This window comes from Nicrophorus vespilloides, unplaced genomic scaffold, assembly GCF_001412225.1.
Source record: "Nicrophorus vespilloides isolate i.1.1-1 unplaced genomic scaffold, Nicve_v1.0, whole genome shotgun sequence".
Taxonomy (NCBI): domain Eukaryota; kingdom Metazoa; phylum Arthropoda; class Insecta; order Coleoptera; family Silphidae; genus Nicrophorus; species Nicrophorus vespilloides.
This window is the reverse complement of record NW_017097151.1, coordinates 9,101-29,460: the sequence shown is the minus strand read 5'-3', so window position 1 is coordinate 29,460 and position 20,360 is coordinate 9,101. Positions and strand designations below refer to the sequence as shown.

Genomic DNA, 20,360 nt, shown 5'->3' with positions numbered 1-20,360 from the left:
TAGTAGCATACAGTTTGGAAACCGCTGAATTAGACCAATGTCTGCCAAACTAATCAATCTATTGTTTCTATCAATAAGCCCGAGGATCATTGTGTTGAAATTTTCCATAAATTAATCCCGCACAAGTAACCTTGCACAGATAGGCGACAAACACAATGTAATAATTAAGAGGAAATTACAGACCTAATGAATATACATAATAATTATAAAATATGTAAAAATAAATAAGACTTATTAATCTCTAATCAACATTTCTTATATTATTGTTAATAAAAAATAAAAACCAATTAATTTGATAAAATGAACAAAAACATTCAATATTGAATAAGAAATCTTATAAGATTGAATAAGAAAGTAATTTACCTTGCGTCGAAGAGTTGCCAAATTCCTTATCCTCGTTCTTGTCATCGCCAACAGTGATGTTGTGTTCTTTAAAATTGATATCAGTGATGCTGACTTTGCTTGGGATCAGACAGAGCAGCTTCGATTTGGTTGCAGTCTCGATGTCTTGATACTGTATATAATTAGCGAATGAGTTGATGAATGTGGATTTTCCAACGCCGGTAACGCCTAACAACAATATATTTATGTCCGATTTAAGCACATCCGTAGGCTTCATATTGGACTTCGCATCATCATCTTTATTCATTTTGTCCTTTGTTCCTAAAAAATGTACAAACAACAATTTTTATATAATTAATGATTGCATCATACGCCATTTGCACGAATACATTTTTCACAATGTTTGCGATTAGAGAAATAGCGATAACAATGTACACGATAATAAATATTGAAGTGATAAAATGAGTATGTAAATTAGGAAACTATATGTAGAATTACCTCTTGAAAGATAAACTAATTGTTAATAACGATCACGACGACACAAACTATAAAATTGAACTGCGGATTATTCTTATATGTTCCAGGATTATAAACAGATAAATATGAAAGGTATTGAATTGGGGGAACTCAGTCACAAATTGTATATGCGCCTTAACTGGCCTCAAGTACTAAAATATATTTATTTAAGTGCTGCCAACAGCAAATATAAAATATAAAGAGTCCAGAAACGATATCGAAATGTATGCAACAATTATCACATCGATGTTAGGACATACAACAGATGTTTCATAAGCTTTGGTCTCCCTGATGTTAGTTTTGGTCAGCATCAGTTGTAACCTATAGCTAAAATGGATAACTATAAAAAAGGCAAAAATGTTGAAGAACCTTTGGAAAAGAATAGGATAGGCATTCAAAATTTGCCAGACAATTTTCTGTGGATGCATGTAAGTATTAAACATAATTTATGGAATTGTATGTAATAAGATATTATTCTGCAGGTTCGAGGTGGCAGTAAAATAAGAAATTTATTAACTCATGCCTTGGGTGAACTGCCAAATGCAAAGCATGTGGTATGGACAGGCTTCGGACAATCTGTTGGTAAAGCCATCACATGTGCGGAGATCATGAAACGGGAATGTGGCAATTCATTGTACCAGGTCAATTCAATTTCATACCGTTTGTAAATGATCATTTGAGCTAATATATTCTTTTCGAACTAATCTATGTTTATTTCAGAGTTGAAGAATATTGGGACCCTGTGACACCTGAATTGGATCAGCTGGTTGTTAAGCGAAAGCTCCCAATGATACATATTTTGTTATCGACAGAAACATTAGACTGCAAGGCTGTTGGGTAAATGCATTGAATTATTGTGTAATGTTATGTTTTTTTGACTGTTTCAAATTTTCAGATATCAAGCACCAAATAGTAAAATATCATATGAACCATCAAAAGAAAACAGTAAAAAGCAAGGCAACTACAAACAGAAAAAAAGGAAACATACCAATAATGCACCAAAGTAGATTTTATAATAGTGATTATTATAATTTAAATGTATATGGTTTGACTTTCTTATTCCTTTTAAATCATACTAGAAATTAATTTATTATTCATAATAAATGAAGAGTATAGCATATACATTTTTATGTAACTTTAAATTATAAAGATAATTGATAATAATTTACCAACCTATGCGCAAATTGTAAATATATACATGTACTAAGACCTAGCAAGGATTAAAACTTTAATAACGTTAGTTTTTATTTTACACACTTTTTTGGATTAATATGTAACTAATTATTGTGTAATCAAGTAATACTAAGTAGGTGTAAAAATTAGCAAATTTTGTTTGTTAATCAGTTGAAACATAAGCCTCAAAGAAAATCGTCTTATTTTCAGTTTTTGTTTATGTATATATAAATAATAAGAAAAAAAAACACTGTCTTTTTAAAAATAGTTTAAGCTTCTGACTCGCCCGGGACATTTTCATCTTCCAGTATTGGCACAATAAGATTGTCCTTTGACATGAGATTATATTTAGTCACAAAATGAGTGAACCGTCTGCATAGGTACGTCTCGTTCTCGAACTCATCGAAGATGGTGCGGTGATGATAGTAGGCGTGTGAAAAGATTCTGTACACCCTTCTGCAGACAGAACCCAGCTTGGCCACAGAAGACTCCTTTATGCTAACCCTGCAATGCAACATTAATCATTACCAATATAATACAATTAATAGTCACTTGTCTCACCTGCTTGGGAAGTATTTGTTACTATTGAGTAAACAAGCAGCACCATCGAGTGTGTGCCTAGTGTAGTCTATGGCTGGACATTCCTTGGGAGTTTTGTGAGCTGCACAAAGGAATATCCACTGTTCTGTTGCTGTCATTTGATTGCAAGTCTCTGGTTGGCATTCGCCCTGGAGCCTCACTGCCAGTCCATTCAGTTCCATGCAAAATTGCCTTAAAAACAAAACTTATTACACCACATATGATAGATTAATCAACTGTTTATGTTTACCTCAGATGCTCATACTTCCAGACACCCTCGTCCTGGGCATCTGGCATTTTCAAGATCAGATCAATATTGGCTGGGTCTTTGCGGATCAACTGTTGGATGTACTGCTGTACAGCCAGTGTACTATCCATTTCTTCAAAGGCTTCATCAGGCCAGCGACAAAAATCCTTAAAGTAAAAAATCACATATTTATATACATCTAAAGAGTATGTAGGGTTGGGGAGGTCTGTGGGGTTTCTGGTGTAAATGAGTTAAAGGACTATTTCATGAAATCCCAAATTGTGTGAATTATTTGTAAATGCTTTTAAAATCATTAATCAATAAGCATAGTATACCTTAACTTTTGTTCCTGGTCTATTCCTTCTCAAAATCGTCGATCCATCGGCCATCTTCATCTTTGACATTTACAGGACTTTAATGACACTGTACGCAACTGAACGACTCTTCGACGTGCGACCAGGATACGGTAACTGCTCAAAATCTATAACCAACTTTCAACTTTCACATTTGCAACAATAAAACTGTAATCAACTCATTGCGATTATTATGCTTATGCACAATTAGTAACTTTGTTTATATTGAATATATGACGTTGAAGTAGGGATGAGCGCGCCCTCCAACGGCTTCGATTCGTACGAATCTCGATTTGAGCGCCTCAAGTTTAAATTCAATTATTTTTCCGGTTTCTACGTCAATAACCATAATCCGAAGATTTATTAAAAACCTTCCTTGTGCTTTGAACATTTGAAGGTGATTAGTATAATTTCAATTGTTTTCATTGTTGCTGTTGTCATGGTTTCAATAATACTGTTTTTAGTTGTATTTGTCGTTTGCTAATAATTGCAAATGTATGTTCCATATTCCAGATGGCTGCAGATGGCCTTTATTGTTCATATCATGATTGGAACGTGAAGAGAGGCCCGAGGAAGAAGAAGGTATGTGGACAGGTAAATGTGCGCAATGTCGCGGCGGAGGCGGCGGAGCAGTTGCGGCCAGTTGTTGCTCCGTCGCTGCGGGGGCCGCACCGGTACAACATGCATTTCCGGTTTCCGACGAGCCACCTATACAGAAATCGCGAATAGTGTGCAACACTACGAGCCCAAAACGACACAAGTTTCCATACAATTTGAAATTTAGAAGGCGAGACACACTTCGAAGCCATGGAGTGGATCTCCGCCATCGACAAGAGGTAAGAATCGGAAACTCTCTTAAACAAATCAACATTTCTTACAGGCCGTTTCCAAATCCCATCGGATCGTGCGGCTGCACGTTCACCTTCTTCGCGAATAATCCCAGTCGCTTATGCCTGCGGCTTCCTATTGCATCGCATGCAAAGGACCAGTTAACTTACTATTTCATTCAATATCCGGAATATTTTTTTTTAGAACTTATCAATGTCGGCATTGTACAACTTTGCTGTAAAACCCAGAATTGAATTGCTTATGGCACTTTACTATGCGCACGATACTTCATCGAAGCTCTTGTTCTTTTTATATCATGAATTAATTTGACTTATATTTATTGAAGTGAATCTTCAGCAAATTACTTCAATACATTCAAATAAATTGTACACATAATTAATAATATGAATAAATAATATGAAAATAAATTTAATGAAAATTATGAAATTATGTACTATACATTTTAAACGGTTTATCATTAAACGCCCTCACTAGCAATTAAGTAAATTTAACATACAATAGATTATCTTTATCAAATGTTTCTATTATCTGCGATGGGGATATAAATACGCGCTATCAACGGTAACAAAGCTAGTAAAGCGAGATTGATATTTCGGTACAGAGATGCGTATAGCGGAGGTTATTGAGAATGGGATGTGGGATGTGTTTAGAATCGCGCTGAACAATCCGATGCTGTTTAATTTGAGAGAGGTGGACGATTTTGGAAACACTTTAATTCATATATTGACGAGCAAGGGAAAGGTGGAACTTGTGCAGAAAATGTTGACATTAGGAACGACGTCGGTGGACGCAGCAAATATAGCTGGAGAGACTGCATTACATTTGGCCGCCGATTGTGGTGATATAGAAATGTTGAAGGTTTTGTTGGAGCATGGAGCTGACGTGGAGGTGTTGGACACCGCCCAAAGGTCGCCCCTATTCAGAGCTGTCTTGGGTGGACACCTGAGGCTCGTGCAAAAGCTGCGGGAGGTGGGTTCGAAGACGGATGTACTGGATGCGTCTGGAGAGAGTTTGGTGCATGCCGCTGTGAGGATTCACTCTGCGGAAATCCTCAAGTACTTGCTGTCGCTTGGGGTTGATGTGAACCTAGCAAACGCGTCCAAGGAAACTCCGCTGAGGGTGGCCATCATCACGGGAATGGCGGATATTGCTGCATGTCTGATCGGATACAATGCTAAGGTCACGGAGGTGGATGTAAGAGGACGATCTCTATTGCATCTAGCATCCAGTAAAAACGATTGTTTGGTAGGAAGGTTGGTTTTGAAGCAGTTGAATGTGAATATTCGAGATTGTGAAGGTGCTACTCCCTTGCATCTTGCTGCAGAATTTGGATGTCTCGAGATGATTAAGTTGTTGTTGAACAAGGGAGCCGATGTCAATGCTCAGGACGCGGACGGCTATACCGCTCTACATATATCCTGTTCAAAGAAAAACCTTGATATATTGAAGTTCCTCATCTACAAAGGCGCATCCCTCAGTTTACCAACATGCCATGGGAATTATCCTCTGCACATCGCGGCCAGCCACGATAATCAGCAAGCAATGAACTTTATCCTTGAATGCGAAGGTTTTAAACACATTAACACCAGGAACAACGACGGCCAGACGTTGGCTCACTGTGCCGCAGAACGGGCGTCTGATCAGCTTTTCAGTCACTTAGTCAAATCCAAATTTGTCGATTTGACGATCGTCGATGGCTTCGGAAAACTTGCGCACGATTATGCAAATCCCGCTGCAAGGAAATGCACAAAAAGGAAGTTTGTGCGTCGTCGAACGACCCAAATCGAGTTACCATAAAAAACATCGAGGTCTCTCATTAACGTTACTTTTATTTAATTTTAATCAGTTTATAAACACGCTTCAGGCTAACGCTAACATCCTTCTTAATATCATCTAGGATGTGCCCTATTTTCTTGTACACATTGTCGTTTTCGTCCTCAAAAAGTTTACTGGATTCTGACAATATCGAATCCAGACTATTCTCATCACATGATTCTTTTTGGATAACGAAAGTAACACTTTTCTTCGCCACGACATTCCTTTTGGAAATAACGAACGTGTCGCTCCTGGTCAATAAATCTTCCTTTTTGTAAACAGTAAACGTGTCTGATCTAATTAACGAATTTTTCTTCTCTTTAGCCTCGTTCTCCTCTTTCCGGGTTTTGTAGGTGTACATGCTGTAATTCTTATTTCGATTCCTTTCATACAAGGTGCTGGTCTTTGTAGGTTTGCAGGAAGTAATATTCACTGAAGTCATTTTCGGTTAAAAAAATAGTTACCTGCAACAGAGTAATTTATAATTAAATTTGTAACACGGCATCCGACGGATTCTTTTGGTTTATTCTATGTGTCATTGTGTGTGTGTGTGTGTTTCAACGTTAGGGATGCCTCTGAAGGCAAGAACACCTTATAACGAGAAAAATCGATCGTGTCCCGAGGGAAGGCATGGGATAGAAGTATAAAAAAGAATATATCACCAAAGCCGGCTCTCATATTTTTTTCCGGTTTTGCTGCAACCCTCGCAAGGAACACGAGAAGGGAAAAAGTGTATTATTCTGAAGAAATGCCTTAAAATAAATTGTATTATATTGCACCCCCTATTAGTTTCATTTTTACCTAAAAATTCTAAGAATTCATAGTTCAATGGAATGTTAGGAGTGGGATTGTGTATGCGTTTGTTTGAGAGAGAGATAGATATATATAGAGAGAGATAGAGATAGCGAGTATAAAAATGTGCGTGTTTATCGGTTTTGGTTTAGTTAGTCTTGAGGATGTCGTTGCGACCGGACGATCATCGCCGAAAATGGGACAGGGAGACGTACGAACGTCTAGCGGAGGACAGGAAGCGCGAGGAGGACGCCGAGGAGAACGGGCAGAAGGCCAAGAGGAACGAACCGCCGGTGAAGCGGGAACTGTTAAAGCAGCGTGAGTACAAGCTGACTTTGACTCCGGCGTCGGCCAACGGAAGGTCGTCAACAACGCGAGCAATGACTCGCAATCGGGTGGCTTCTACTGCAAGGACTGCGATTGCTTGGTCAAGGACTCCATTAATTACCTGGACCACATCAACAGTCGTAAGCACCAGAAGAATCTGGGGATGTCGATGAAGTTGGAGCGCAGTAGCTTGGAGTCCGTTAAACAACGTTTCGAGTTGAATAAGGAGAAGCGGGAACAGAAGAAAAAGGAGTACGATTTGGAAAGCAGAGTCCGCGAACTGGCCGAGGAGGAGGAAAAGCTGAAGGAGTACCGGAAGGACAGGAAGCGGGACAACAAGCGTAAGATCGAGGAGGTCGAGCAGCACGACGAGGAGCAGGACGAAATGGCCAAGATCATGGGTTTCTCCGGGTTTAGCTCGAAGAACTAGGCAACCATGACCCGTAATTAATCGATTGGTAATGAATGTATGCTTCGCTTATTAAGGGTTGGGAGGAGGAGGTGGATTTGGTTTCATAAATGTGCACGATTTATTATTATTAATAATAATCTGTGAGAAAGGGTCGCAGAAGAGAACTGTGGAAGAGAAGTGAGGTGGGGTGATTAGAGCGGAGGCCCCCTCTTTCATGTCAACCGATCGACTGTTAAACGAGTGTGAGTGTGTGGAAACCGACACGGTTGCGTGCCCCAAAGGTCACAATCATCATCATCCAACCATCTGCACAGATGTTCTTACCTTCTCCAAAAATAAATCCATCGCGCACACACATACCCAAACACAACATAATACACAAGCGCGCGCAACACCATGAAGCAAGCGAGTTTACAAACGTTATCTAATCTAGCTAAAAAAAATGAATCGAAAAATCCTTTTTTTTCCAATACGTAATTTTAATGTTTTATTCATTATATTTGTAGGCATCTGTAATAATGACGTTACTACCAATGTAAAGAAAATCTTTATAAATAAATCGAATACTAGGAAATAACATTGGTTTGCAATTGAAATAAGTAACGTTTCTGAGACCGAACACCGCGAGATTAAACCGCACGCTGCAAGATAAAATGTTATCTTATCTAGTGGACGAAGTTTCAGTTCGAATCCACCGGAAAGTAAATATTTCCAAAATCAATGAGAATCGCGAAAACTTCAGCAGTTTGTTATTAATTTCCGTTTGCGATTCTCGTAAATATACAAAGCACGATTCTATTGAATATACGAAGGAGTTAATAAACTCTGTAATTACGCTGCATAGTGCAAAACCAAACAATAACAATATTTCCTGACATTTTCGCTCTCGTAACATTAAATAACAGCGTGATTTTACACACAAAATCATGAACATTTAAGTATAAAAATGAAAACTTACAAATTCCAAATATTCACGTACACATCAATAAAACACGACTGGTTACCAAAAAATCGTCGCACTTGAAATCTTTTATTTACCTGAGGCGAGTAAAAACCGATTTTGGTTTTTTTTTTCGACGAACCGCCTATATACCTGAGCCGTACAATTTAAACATTTAAATACTATTTGTAGAAACCCTATTCTCACTTTGAAAAATGGCATAGATTATAAAGTTTTATTACATCTGCGTTTGGATTAATTTGCCAGGCTTCTTAAAAAAAAGATGTCGGAAGAAGGGATGGAAAGCAAATGGAAAGAGGGGAACGCTTCCATGCTTTGAATTGCAAAGGGCGCGCAACAATAACGTAACTGTACTTAGTTTATTTCCATCGTTAAGGGTGCACTCTACGATGCATATTTAATGAAATTACTTTGTACGACGGATTTTCACTCATCTTTGTATTTCAATCAATATTTCATTGAATTTAACTAATATTAAAATATACATTTTGTAATTTAGTGTTCAGCTAAGATACAATGAGCAATTTACAATATATTAGCTGAAGTTTTGTATCTCTACAATGATCAATAAATTTAGTAATAAGTTGCAAATATCAATAAATACACATAAATTGTTATAATACTCTATGTATTAATACTATGCGTGATAGGAGAGATAATAGGAGAACCAGTTAGTACATGATTTGTAATCTAGTGTTTTAACGTGTATTGTTTTATCATGTCAAATTCATACATGTTGTAAACGATTTTTTTTACATAATATTTACGGTTCATATTTTGCATAGTGTTGAGGAAACTTTATATTTTTGCCTAGGAATAAAGGAAGGAATAAAGGTGTTCAAGCAAACCCCCTGAAATGGTATTCATATTTATGCAAAGGACTTTCGATTCCCACGTTGGAAAGAAATACATTTTTCATTCTTTTATTCGAGCCAACTGGATTTATCTCCGGTTCATAATTAAAGTCAAAAGATTTATCTGCAGAGTTTCGCCGATTCGAAACTATGCGGTAACGTTTTTTCATAATGCTCCAGTTTAAAAATATTGTTCCACCGGAAACCCCAGGTCTTTTTTGATCTCGGCAATATAGCGAACATTTAATTATATAATTCAGTTTTTTTTTTTATCTATTTCTGTTTTCTTTTCATGTCATATGGAAAGAGAAATATTCGGTTCTTCGTGCACAAGTTTATAAGTAATTAGAAGAAGCAGTAAATTGTATTTATGAAATAATCAGTATATTTAATCCTGTTGATGTAGCCTTTAAAAAAAACACTATTTGAGGATCGCATGCATTTCATCGTGCTTTTTCTATACGAGTTATAGAGATAATAAGAAGAAGAAGTTATAAGTATTACTGTTTTCCTTTCTTCTGTTTCAGGCCATGCGATCGTAATGTGAAGGACGTGGAGTTAATCTCCACGCGACTTCGAAGGGTGGAACAGCTGTGTAAGCTCCCCAATTCCGTTATACAGCAGTTGGCTCTTTGCGGATACTACGAGGATCTAGAGAAAGGGGTGACCCGTAAGTCGTAAATAACCTTTCGCAGATAGATTTATTTTTAATAGTTAAGGATATGTGTTAAAAATATGTTTCCCGTTGCGCCCATCCGTTCGGGTATTTTCTTATACAATACTTGCGAATCTCGTCAAAGAGTAAGATGATCATGCAAAAGGGCACCGCTGGTATAATGCAGGTCAGGTGGATAGGTTCAAACTGGAAGACCTTATTCACGTAAGGGCAAAAGACGAGCACAGTGCTTATGCACAGAGCTACTATTATACCAGTGTTCATAATCCAATTACCCATGCCTAAAATGTTTGTAAATTTAATAGCAATTGTAATGTAATGAAGCGCACTCTTCATGCTAAAATTAAATCTCTATCATAATAATGTTTTTTTTTAATTACCTTGTTGGAAAACGGAAAGCCGCCGCGTTTTACAAATGATGCAATCTGCGACCTGGGTGAATACGATGGCCAGGAAGAAGGCGGTGACGCCTTTGCGCTCAAGCGTTTGTCGTTCGTAGAGCGTCCATTCGTTGCCGAAGGAGTCCAGTAAATCGTTGGATGGACCCTCCCATTCCTCGCGAATTCCGATGAGTCTGGATGGAGTGAAGCCGAAATCGGAGTATATGGCGAAGTAACATGAGAAACCGGCAAACGTTTGCACCAAGCCTATGTTTAAATTGCAGAAGCAGATCAACTTGCAATTTACCAACTTGTCGGTCTTCAAGTTTCTCGGTTTTCGGTGCATAATATCAGCCTCCGGTCGCTCGTAGGCCAAACTGATGCCCGGCATCAGGTCCGTGCCCACATCAATCACAAGGATGGACATTATGCTCAGCGCCTGCGGAATATTGATGATAACGTACATCATGAACGGAATCACTTCCGGCACATTCGACGTGAGCATGTAGGCAATGCTCTTTTTCAAATTGTCGAAAATGAGTCGACCCTCCTCGATGCCGACCACGATTGAGGCGAAGTTATCGTCCAGCAGTATAATGTCGGCCGCCTCTTTCGACACATCGGTACCGGCTATGCCCATGGCTATACCAATGTCGGCTTTCTTGAGGGCCGGAGAATCGTTGACACCGTCTCCCGTCACCGCCACTATATTTTGCGCTCTTTGAAAAGCTTCGACGATCTGCAGTTTCTGTTGCGGACTGGTTCTTGCGAACACGATCTCCTCGTAATTCTTTATAACATTATCCAACTCGTATCCGTCCATTTCTCGAAGATCTCCTCCAGTTATCACCGTCGCACGACAATCCTTCCTCTCTTCCGACGTGACTTTATTCATGGAAATGTTCCTCTTCTTAGCAATATCCAAATAAGTTTCATTTTCCTTCGATATAATCCCAACCTTTCTAGCTATAGACATAGCCGTTACAGGATGATCACCTGTTACCATAATTACCCTAATTCCAGCTGACTTACACTTTTCCACCGCAGCCGGAACACCGGGTCTCGGTGGATCTATCATTGAGATGAATCCGAGGAATCTGAGGTTTTCAGTTGGAAAGTTAGAATGCTCGTTATCGTATGGATAATCAGCAGTGTATGTGCTGGGCAAGTTCAGATCTGCGAAGGCCAAGACACGTTCACCCAAATATCCCAATTCTAGTAAGGCCTTTTTAAGCTTTTTTGATGTCACCTCATCCATCATTATAGTTTCACCTTTTTCGTACACCTCTGAACACTTCTCTATGATCCTCTCCGGGGCTCCCTTCATTACCAGCAATATTTGATCTTTCTCCGGCATCCTGTGAATTGAGATTTGGTACTTGTTAGTGGAGTTGAAAGGTACTTCGTAGATTTTCTCGTATTGCCGTCTGAACTCTATGGTTCCGCCGATATGCTCTTCCATGAACTTCAGTACAGCTTTTTCGCTAGCATCTCCAGTTATACTTCTATCTTTAATGTTCAAATGCTCTTCTCCGGATTTGAACTCTGCACGGCTGCAGAGCATCGCAACTCGACACAAGCGATTGAAAGCTTCCGATATAGGTTTTTCAAAGCCAGTCTCCACCAGGACGTCTACAATGTCTTCATCGTAGTAGATATGCGAGACGGTCATACGGTTCTGTGTCAACGTTCCAGTTTTATCCGAGCAGATAACACTCGTCGAGCCCAATGTTTCTATAGCATCCAAGTTCTTGACGAGACAGTTTTTCTTGGCCATTCTTCTAGCAGTTAGTGTGAGCGATGCTGTTAGAGTCACAAGTAGACCTTCGGGTACGCAAGCCACGACGATTGCTATAAAGTAGATGAATGCATCGAAGAACCCGTACCCCAGGAACATTGCCATTATGAAGAAAATGATGCCCATCGTTACGGCAATTGCTGTAATGATGGTGACGAATTTGCGCAGCTCCTGCTTCATGGGTGTCTCGTCGGGCTGAAGGCCAGAAGTGAGACCGGCGATGTGTCCCATAAGTGTGTTATCACCGATCGCAATTACGACGCCCTTTCCATAACCTTCGACCACATTGGTACCATAGAAAGCTAGATTTTGTGTTTCCAAAGGGTTAGGATCGGAAAAGTCCGGTGCGCGTAGCTGCGGTTCAGATTCACCCGTTATCGAGGAATTGTCCACTTTCAGGGAGAATGATTCGACAATACGGATATCAGCAGGAACGCAAGATCCGATCTCAACCAAGACTACATCTCCAACGGTCACATCTTCCGTCGGTATTTCAAGCTTTTCTCCGCCCCGTAAAACTTTTGCCGATTTTGGAATCATCTTCTTGAAACTCTCCATAATTTTGGTGTTTGCTGACTCTTGGTAAAATCCGAAAATACCAGTCGATATTATTATAACCACTAAGACGATCGCTTTAAAATGTAAATTGAAATACTATTATTTGTGCGTGCACTAATCAATGGTATTATACTTGCCTAGGTATAATTGATCGTAGGAAACCTCAGGATCTTGTAACCTGGAGATAGTCCAACCGGCGGTGCTCAAAATTGCACCGAGCCACAGCAGGATGGAGAATCCTCCGAACATGTATTCGGCGAAGATCAACCATCGGGATCTCGTCTTTGGCGGACAAAGGGCATTTGGTCCGTGCTTATTTCGAAGCTCATCAGCTTGTTCCGTAGTTAAGCCTAGCTCGAAGTTTGTTTCGTATCTACCGAAAAGCCAGTTATAGGCATGCATTTTCATGATATGAATAATTTAACCTTCCGCGCAGTACTTCCAGAGTGATGATGTGATCATCTATGCTCAATTCCTTCCTGAAAGCAAGCAGATCCACACGCGATTTTCTCTCCGCAGAAGATGGTCTACCCCGCTGATCCGTCATGGAAACCCCACCCAAAAAGCTCATACGCTGCATGGCTGATGTACTTTTGGAACGATGACACACTAAACTGAAAACACGAATAACTTATTTGAAACGAGTCAACTGTGATCATATTATATAAATTCCTATGTCCTATATTATATTATACTTGATACATTATTTTGGTTATTAACTCTTTACAGCCAAAAAAAATAGTTTTATTTAAATATTTATAAAAGCACTTCTTTAATCATAAAAAAACATCTTACATGATTTTTTCATTATTCAACATTACCTACTGTTAAAAATACATCTAGCTTTAAATCACATTGGTTGCTTCCAATACTTTTAATCGTCGAAAGACAAAATTGAATTTAAAATTAATTATTTCATTTGGAATCACTGCCCTGGAAATTGTTAACAATCAAATTAGATCATAGTTTGAATCAAGGTGTTTTTACAGATTTTTACATTACTTGAAACACTTTTTATATACTACTTGTTATTTTGCGTAACAACATAATTATGTAACTATAATTATTGCTATCAATTTATAGGAACAGAAAGGTTTTCATTCACTCAATGTCAAGGTTACAACTGCGAAGAGAGGCTTTACTGAATCGCATTGTTGCGGTCTATTTACGATTTATTATCTGGTGCAAAGAGAGAGAGAGAGAGAGATAAATATTCATTTACGTTTTCCAGTCATTGATTACGAATTGACCGATTATCCGCTTGGTTGAACACCACTTGCACTTGAAAATGATCATGATTTTGTTATTTGAAAGAATATAATGTGAATATAAAAATTGGGATTTATAGTTTTGTCTTAACAGATTTTATTTTTTATTATTTACATGTTTTTGTAATAAATTACCATCCGTAGTTGTTAGCGTAACCAACAGATGGGGCGGAGTAGGCAATGGGAGAGGCGATAGTCTTGGCGACAATCGGGCTGGAGTAGGTTTGAGCAATTGGGGCGGAGTAGGTAGAGTAGGCTACTGGGGCGGCGATGGTCTTGGTGTAGGCAGCGACTGGGGCGGCGGCGTAGGTGGCAACTGGAGCTACGGATTTGGTGACGGTGGAGTGAGAGTAAGATGTGGCAACTGGAGCGGAGATGGTCTTAGCTACGATTGGGGCTGAGTAAGCGTGAGCTACAGGGGCGGAATAGGCGACTGGTGCAGCAGAGTAAGCTACTGGGGCGGCGATGGTCTTGGCGTAGGTGGCGACTGGAGCAGAGATGCTGGAGTAGGATACAGCTGGGGCGGAAGAATAGGCGACTGGGGCGACTTGGTGAGCGTATCCAGCTGAGTAGGCAACTGGGGCGGCTTGGTGAGCGTATCCAGCGGAATAGGCGACTGGAGCGGCAACTCCGTGAGTGTAACCAGAGGAGTAAGCCAATGGGGCAGCTTGGTGAGCGTATCCAGCGGAATAGGCGACTGGGGCGGCTTGGTGAGCGTATCCAGCGGAGTAAGCCAATGGGGCGGCAACTCCATGGGTGTATCCAGCAGAGTAGGCTAATGGGGCGGCTCCGTAGGAGTATCCCAAGTTACCAGCGCTGGCTACGGCCAAAGCGGCGCACAATACAACAATCTGAAAACAGAAGTCAATTACTAAAAAATGTAATAAAAAGACAATTGCGATGCAAGCACCTTGAATGCCATGTCGGATGTTTGTTGATGTGTATTCGTACTGAATATGATTTAATGTGTAAATACTCACTGTATTTATACCGTTGGAAAGTGCTTTGCGGTGGGGGATCCGCAAAAACACATGAAAAAATCTTAAAAGTCAATAACCAGTTCTATCAAAAATCCTTCGCCGCGACCGGTTACTTAACCGTTTGTGTCTGTCTGTCGGCATTTGTCAGCTCCAGTTCTTCCTGTGACATTCACAAATATTTTTGAAAACTAGACCATGAATTGTATGCGAAATAATAAGACAATACTGCTATTTGGATTAGCTTCCTAATAACTTAACAACACCTTGAAATATTAATTCAATTATGTGTTATTATTTAATTATAATTTAAATTATATAGATTGAAATCGCCTCATTTAATTCGAACAGAACTGTAATGTCAACTTTAATTATACTCGAATTGATTGCATAACGAGAGCGGTGCCCACTTAATGTTACTTTTTGAATGCTATTCTAAATTTATTATAAGTTTTCAAAATATTTTCGATAAACTTTAAGTGAATATTATTAGTATTCTTTATGAAATAAATTATAAAATAATTATCCTAAGCATAATACCGCCAGGAATTTAGCAACGTGTACAAAAATATCGTCAACCTATCATTCCACTTATTCAGTTAAATTAACCATATATAAGCTTATAATTTAGTCTGTATATTAAGTTAATTTATGAGTATAGTGGAACTTTGCATAACGAGCATTTCGCTTAACGAGCAAAATAAATTGTAAGAAAAATGACTCGTAAAATGGAACGCATTATCATATATTACACTAGTTTATATGGGGAAAATTGCTTTACTATACGAGCAAAAATCCGGAAATTTTGGAACGGATTATGTTCGTTAAGCGAGGTTCCACTGTATATAATACCTATAATTATTTTGTAAGTTAAGCTTCAAAGCGCAGCACTATATTTATAAATATTGTGAATTTAATTGTATTGTATTGAAATTGAGACCAAAATAAATTTAATTTGACTTGATAAACATATTTTTTTAAGATATAACCACCTAAAATCTCAAGCTTGGGATTTGATACAATTAATTAATATTTAAAAATTTTATTTAGTTTATCCAATGAAATACGCTTATTCGTTACTTTCCTTTATTATATTAAATATTCTTAACCTACTTGATTTGAGATTGTTTTTATTACGTTCCTATTACAATTGCATTTTTTAATTGATCTGAGTTTTGAACGCACCACTTTAGTATCTGGTTTTAATCACTTGAACAGATCCTTCTAGGATCGCTTGATAAACCGCGAAATTCAAAACGATATACTTATGCAACCAAATTTACAAAATTAACCTATATAAAATGTAATAAGGATTGTTTTGATTAAATAATATCATATATATGTGTGTAACAGTAATTTATTCAATACATGGAACAGATTTTTCTTTTACATTTGTATAATTGACTTATGTTTTTTGGTATTTGATTACCACCCGTAGTTGGTGGCGTAGCCGATGGATGGGGAGGAGTAGGAGACATGAGCGGTCTTGGCAACTACTGGGGCGGAGTAGGCAGAGTAAGCGAGGGGAGAGGCGATGGTCTTGGCGACGATCGGGCTGGTGTAGGTTTGAGCAATTGGGCGGAGTAGGTAGAGTAGGCAATGGGGCGGCGATGGTCTTGGCGTAGGCGGCGACTGGGGCGGCAGCGTAGGTGGCTACTGGAGCTACGGACTTGGTGACGGTGGAGTGAGAGTAGGAAGTGGCAACTGGAGCGGAGATGGTCTTAGCTACGATTGGGGCGGAGTAGGCGACTGGAGCAGCAGAGTAAGCTACTGGGGTGGCGATGGTCTTGGCGTAGGTGGCGACTGGAGCAGAGATGCTGGAGTAAGATACAGCTGGGGCGGAAGAGTAGGCGACTGGGGCGACTTGGTGAGAGTATCCAGCGGAATAGGCGATTGGAGCGGCAACTCCATGAGAGTAAGCCAATGGGGCGGCTTGGTGAGCGTATCCAGCGGAATAGGCGACTGGGGCGGCTTGGTGAGCGTATCCAGCAGAGTAAGCCAATGGGGCGGCTACTCCATGGGTGTATCCTGCAGAGTAGGCCAATGGGGCGGCTCCATAGGAGTATCCCAAGTTACCAGCGCTGGCGACGGCCAAAGCGGCGCACAATACAACAAGCTGCAAAAGAAACGTTGTTAACTCAATGGAGACGAATCTCATCGAAGATATTATTACCTTGAATGCCATTTCTGTAAGAAGTGTTTGTTTGTATTCGGAGTGAATATGATTTTGGAGGCGTGAGCCTTCGGTATATATACGAAAACGAAAGTCACGAAGAACCAAGGTGGGGTCCGTACGAAATTCAAAGTCAATAACCAGTTCTATCAAAAAAATAAAAATAAAAAATAATATGCTTTCATTCCGCAACTATTGCGTGTACTCGCAGTGACTCTTCGCATGGCATTTACCGAGTCGCACTTTACTCCTGAAACCAGATCTAGGCTAGCTAGATATTATTTATCGTCCGGCGAAAAGATTTAGCAAACCGGCACCGGCGATAAATCAGATGGAAAAAATATCGAGAAGAAAACGAGAGCAAACAATCGAAGCGAATTACAAAACATCCAGATCGGTATCTACAGTTTCCGGCCAAAATGTATCTCCCGTCCTTCGGATTTGTTATTGCCTCCTTTATACACAATGCGTCTCAATGTTAAAATCTTCATGTTGCGATATTACGTGGCGTATTTTTTTTTTCTTTGTTTCGAATTCCTCTTTTTCATTGCTGTCGTTTTGTTCTGTGTTTAAAGCACTTTCCAATAACAAGGTAAACTTTAATTACACATGATTTTACTCAATTTTCGGTGGCAAGGCGACACCGTTTGCAATTGAATAATCGAAGAGTATTCGAAAGTATTCGATGACAATGAGATTGTCGTGATTCGTGAAAATCAAATAACGTTTTAATTAAATTAAGTCACTTTTATCAATCTTTGATTACCGTTCTTTCGGAACGCTATATATTGTTATTATTCTAATAATGCGCTTAGCTACATGCATTTTGCTCACGGCGAGCGGGAGTTTATTAAATTCTTCGGTCATAAAGCTTAATCCCCAAAGTAGTGGATGTCTCGTGCAACTTAATATGTTGGATTATCTTAATTATCATGTAAATAAATGTATACTGGATGTTCATATCTCTGAAACATTCTACAGAGTTAAAATAATAATTTTAGAAACTTATTTGATTCTAGATTTTGTAAGAAACCTAGTTATATTTCGTATTGTATCTGATGATTATGAAATCTACATAATAAATCTTCAATTAGGATGTTATAAACAAGAATTAGCGAACAACATTAATAATATAACCATTTGACGTAACATTTTGACGTGACGCTGACGCATGATATGTCAATTTTTCTTTAAACTAAAAGGAAAGTAACTTAATTAATTATTTAATTAATCTAATTAATCAGTTTTAGATAAAGCAAAATTAATGCACAAATTTGGAATCACAAAGCTTTTTATATAATACAATTTCTAAGAATCTGAAACTCGCTATGCGTATTTGCTAAAATTTGTATCAAGTTATTATATATTTATTTATTAAAATATAATGATATATATCCGATACTATCCAATTTATAATATTATATTCAAGTTAGTAAATAAATTTTTGACATTGAAAGTACTTGCAAAATAAATACAATAACGTTGACGGTATTCCTTAAGTTGGTATAAAATCGTATCGAAGTAGCTAAATACATTTATTTGAGAATATATTGATGACAGTTTGTTTTGACAACTTCTACAAGTACTTATATATAATACAAGGTGTGCTCGCACTTTGGATTCTAGCCAATTCAAAGCGATGCATTCCTTAAGTTTCCTTTTTTCCATGTAGCTAAATACTTTTATTTGAAAAGTTATTGAAAGATCTTACAAAACAAATATAATATTGATGATAGTTTTTTTAACAACTTCTATAAGTACTTGTATTATATATAGGATCGTACACACTTTGGATACTTCCCAATTCAAAGAGATGTATTCCTAACGTTGATAGAAATTTTGTTGATTTGGCTAAATACATGTATTTGAAAAAATATTGAAAGTACGTATAAAACAAATATAATATTGATGATAGTTTGTTTTGACAACTTCTACAAGTACTTGTATTATATATAGGATCGTACACACTTTGGGTACTACCCAATTCAAAGAGATGTATTCCTAAAGTTGATAGAAATGTTGTTCATATTTTAGCCACATGTATTTGAAAAGTTATTGAAAACTATGGATATTAGCCAATTAAATTTCATCCTATATTCTCTCTACAATAAGCTTCGATATAACGAAATTTCAAGCATATTATGGCCAAAAGTTGTAATAGAAGAGGAAAATAATATAAAAAAAATGATATTAAGTTATTCCTTGATTGAACCATTATCAAGATTTTGAAAATGTTGATGAAGAGGAAAATTTAAAAATAGAATAATTCACAATTTATGTCAGACGCTCGGTGACAGTTTTTTTTATTAATGTTTACTCAAATGTCATTGATGTGACGTTTCTTTACTTGACAAGTACTTGTAAATAATCGAGTAACAAGAACACCCTGTATATACAAATAGTTGAAGCGCTTTTGGAAATACAAGAATTTTATTGTGGAAACTATTCTCGCAGGGGATAAAGCTGCTTCCGACTGCTCACGTCACATCCGTTACTCTTGTCGGATTTATGGCTTTGTTGTGACAACTGAATAATAAATAACATACATATACTCACAAAAACATCTATATACGTATATATAATCACATATATAAAAAATGAATAAACAAATAAAACAGATACAAAAAAAGCCATCCGATTCGCACTAATTGATTTCGATGCAATTAATGCAGCAATAAATTTCGCGTGTCGAGTTTGAACAAAAAAAATTGTATATTTAAATTTTTATTCGTGTTATTTTTACATATAAATCACATGTATATATTTTTTTTACGTAATTTTGCACTAGTTGCAAGATCGTCGTTACGCAATATCGCAGTCGCTCGGTCTTCTTGTTTTTTTTTGTAGGTTGTGTCATGTTTCTGTTGGAAATTATTATTTAAAATTCTTGTCGCGCAAACTGTAACATACCGCTTCGTTATGGTGATGAGAGGTGCTCTGTCCGAAACAAAAAGTGTTTGTTACGACAGGCAGGTTCTTCAGAATCCGGCGTTTTCTATTCGTGAGGAACCATGCAGACGTTCTCATTAATATGTATGCGCTGACCGAAACAAAACGAACATTCAATCATTCAAATCGTTTTCGGATTTCGGTGATCCGCTGATATCTCGCTTATAAAAAATGATGGTGAATATCAATATCAACAATATGCAAATGTTATTTGCACTATAACTTACATTTTCAAAGCAAATTATGCAATATCTTTATACCGGAATTGTTGATAAATTACTTTACTACATTTCGGATCAATTTAACAATTAATCTAACAAGAACTTTAACAAATGAATTAAAATTAGGTTATTTCCAAAGC

At 37.9% G+C, this 20,360-nt stretch overlaps 9 protein-coding genes and 1 pseudogene across 10 annotated transcripts in view; 4 read left to right on the top strand and 6 right to left on the bottom strand.

Annotated features, from left to right (window-relative positions):
* LOC108559146 overlaps positions 1–997 on the bottom strand; it is a 7,640-nt gene extending 6,643 nt beyond the window's left edge. The window contains exons 1-2 of the mRNA XM_017916302.1: positions 841–997; positions 364–663 (exon numbers count right to left, since the gene is read on the bottom strand). Of these exons, the coding sequence (XP_017771791.1) occupies positions 364–649 (286 nt within the window). The 5' untranslated portion in view covers positions 650–663; positions 841–997. The remainder of the gene's footprint in view (positions 1–363; positions 664–840) is intronic.
* A 101-nt stretch (positions 998–1,098) lies between these two features.
* Positions 1,099–1,931, top strand: LOC108559149 (ribonuclease P protein subunit p25-like protein). The gene is made up of 4 exons (XM_017916307.1): positions 1,099–1,286; positions 1,341–1,522; positions 1,579–1,695; positions 1,754–1,931. Exons 1-4 carry the CDS (start codon positions 1,191–1,193, stop codon positions 1,863–1,865), a joined length of 507 nt encoding a protein of 168 aa, XP_017771796.1. The 5' UTR covers positions 1,099–1,190; the 3' UTR covers positions 1,866–1,931.
* A 204-nt stretch (positions 1,932–2,135) lies between these two features.
* Positions 2,136–3,447, bottom strand: LOC108559144 (MOB kinase activator-like 4). Its single transcript, XM_017916294.1, has 4 exons — positions 3,193–3,447; positions 2,861–3,024; positions 2,593–2,802; positions 2,136–2,535 (listed from the first exon to the last, which is right to left on the bottom strand). The coding sequence occupies exons 1-4, from the start codon at positions 3,259–3,261 to the stop codon at positions 2,301–2,303; spliced, it is 678 nt and encodes a 225-aa protein (XP_017771783.1). The 5' UTR covers positions 3,262–3,447; the 3' UTR covers positions 2,136–2,300.
* Positions 3,448–3,749: 302 nt separating this feature from the next.
* On the top strand, positions 3,750–10,193 carry LOC108559177 (rap guanine nucleotide exchange factor 4-like). Its single transcript, XM_017916348.1, has 2 exons — positions 3,750–4,046; positions 9,748–10,193. Exons 1-2 carry the CDS (start codon positions 4,018–4,020, stop codon positions 9,899–9,901), a joined length of 183 nt encoding a protein of 60 aa, XP_017771837.1. The 5' UTR covers positions 3,750–4,017; the 3' UTR covers positions 9,902–10,193.
* On the top strand, positions 4,509–5,943 carry LOC108559173 (serine/threonine-protein phosphatase 6 regulatory ankyrin repeat subunit A-like). Its single transcript, XM_017916345.1, has one exon. The coding sequence runs from the start codon at positions 4,663–4,665 to the stop codon at positions 5,854–5,856; it is 1,194 nt and encodes a 397-aa protein (XP_017771834.1). The 5' UTR covers positions 4,509–4,662; the 3' UTR covers positions 5,857–5,943.
* On the bottom strand, positions 5,871–8,449 carry LOC108559175. Of its 2 annotated transcripts, none has more exons than XM_017916346.1 (2): positions 8,364–8,449; positions 5,871–6,338 (listed from the first exon to the last, which is right to left on the bottom strand). In XM_017916346.1, the coding sequence occupies exon 2, from the start codon at positions 6,314–6,316 to the stop codon at positions 5,888–5,890; it is 429 nt and encodes a 142-aa protein (XP_017771835.1). In that variant the 5' UTR covers positions 6,317–6,338; positions 8,364–8,449; the 3' UTR covers positions 5,871–5,887. The 2 variants fall into 2 exon arrangements, with proteins under 2 accessions (XP_017771835.1, XP_017771836.1); XM_017916347.1 differs by lacking the exon at positions 8,364–8,449 and adding an exon at positions 7,730–8,038.
* Positions 6,762–7,771, top strand: LOC108559174 (annotated as a pseudogene).
* Positions 10,194–10,268: 75 nt separating the features above from the next.
* On the bottom strand, positions 10,269–13,234 carry LOC108559172 (sodium/potassium-transporting ATPase subunit alpha-like). Its single transcript, XM_017916344.1, has 2 exons — positions 12,770–13,234; positions 10,269–12,706 (listed from the first exon to the last, which is right to left on the bottom strand). The coding sequence occupies exons 1-2, from the start codon at positions 13,038–13,040 to the stop codon at positions 10,269–10,271; spliced, it is 2,709 nt and encodes a 902-aa protein (XP_017771833.1). The 5' UTR covers positions 13,041–13,234.
* A 771-nt stretch (positions 13,235–14,005) lies between these two features.
* On the bottom strand, positions 14,006–14,845 carry LOC108559126 (pupal cuticle protein C1B-like). Its single transcript, XM_017916272.1, has 2 exons — positions 14,811–14,845; positions 14,006–14,751 (listed from the first exon to the last, which is right to left on the bottom strand). The coding sequence occupies exons 1-2, from the start codon at positions 14,820–14,822 to the stop codon at positions 14,032–14,034; spliced, it is 732 nt and encodes a 243-aa protein (XP_017771761.1). The 5' UTR covers positions 14,823–14,845; the 3' UTR covers positions 14,006–14,031.
* Positions 14,846–16,282: 1,437 nt separating this feature from the next.
* On the bottom strand, positions 16,283–17,062 carry LOC108559111 (cuticle protein-like). The gene is made up of 2 exons (XM_017916255.1): positions 17,051–17,062; positions 16,283–16,993 (listed from the first exon to the last, which is right to left on the bottom strand). Exons 1-2 carry the CDS (start codon positions 17,060–17,062, stop codon positions 16,283–16,285), a joined length of 723 nt encoding a protein of 240 aa, XP_017771744.1.
* Positions 17,063–20,360: the final 3,298 nt, after the last annotated feature.

Coding starts and splice junctions, on each gene's coding strand:
- LOC108559149 (XM_017916307.1), top strand. CDS start 1,191: ATGGATAACTATAAAAAAGGCAAAAATGTTGAAGAACCTTTGGAAAAG. Junction 1,523..1,578: donor AATTCAATTTCATACCGTTT/GTAAATGATCAT, acceptor TGTTTATTTCAG/AGTTGAAGAATATTGGGACC. Junction 1,696..1,753: donor TTAGACTGCAAGGCTGTTGG/GTAAATGCATTG, acceptor TCAAATTTTCAG/ATATCAAGCACCAAATAGTA.
- LOC108559144 (XM_017916294.1), bottom strand. CDS start 3,261: ATGTCAAAGATGAAGATGGCCGATGGATCGACGATTTTGAGAAGGAAT. Junction 2,803..2,860: donor TGGAAGTATGAGCATCTGAG/GTAAACATAAAC, acceptor TTTGTTTTTAAG/GCAATTTTGCATGGAACTGA. Junction 2,536..2,592: donor AACAAATACTTCCCAAGCAG/GTGAGACAAGTG, acceptor GTTGCATTGCAG/GGTTAGCATAAAGGAGTCTT.
- LOC108559177 (XM_017916348.1), top strand. CDS start 4,018: ATGGAGTGGATCTCCGCCATCGACAAGAG. Junction 4,047..9,747: donor ATCTCCGCCATCGACAAGAG/GTAAGAATCGGA, acceptor CTTCTGTTTCAG/GCCATGCGATCGTAATGTGA.
- LOC108559173 (XM_017916345.1), top strand. CDS start 4,663: ATGCGTATAGCGGAGGTTATTGAGAATGGGATGTGGGATGTGTTTAGA.
- LOC108559175 (XM_017916346.1), bottom strand. CDS start 6,316: ATGACTTCAGTGAATATTACTTCCTGCAAACCTACAAAGACCAGCACC.
- LOC108559172 (XM_017916344.1), bottom strand. CDS start 13,040: ATGAAAATGCATGCCTATAACTGGCTTTTCGGTAGATACGAAACAAAC. Junction 12,707..12,769: donor CTACGATCAATTATACCTAG/GCAAGTATAATA, acceptor TACATTTTAAAG/CGATCGTCTTAGTGGTTATA.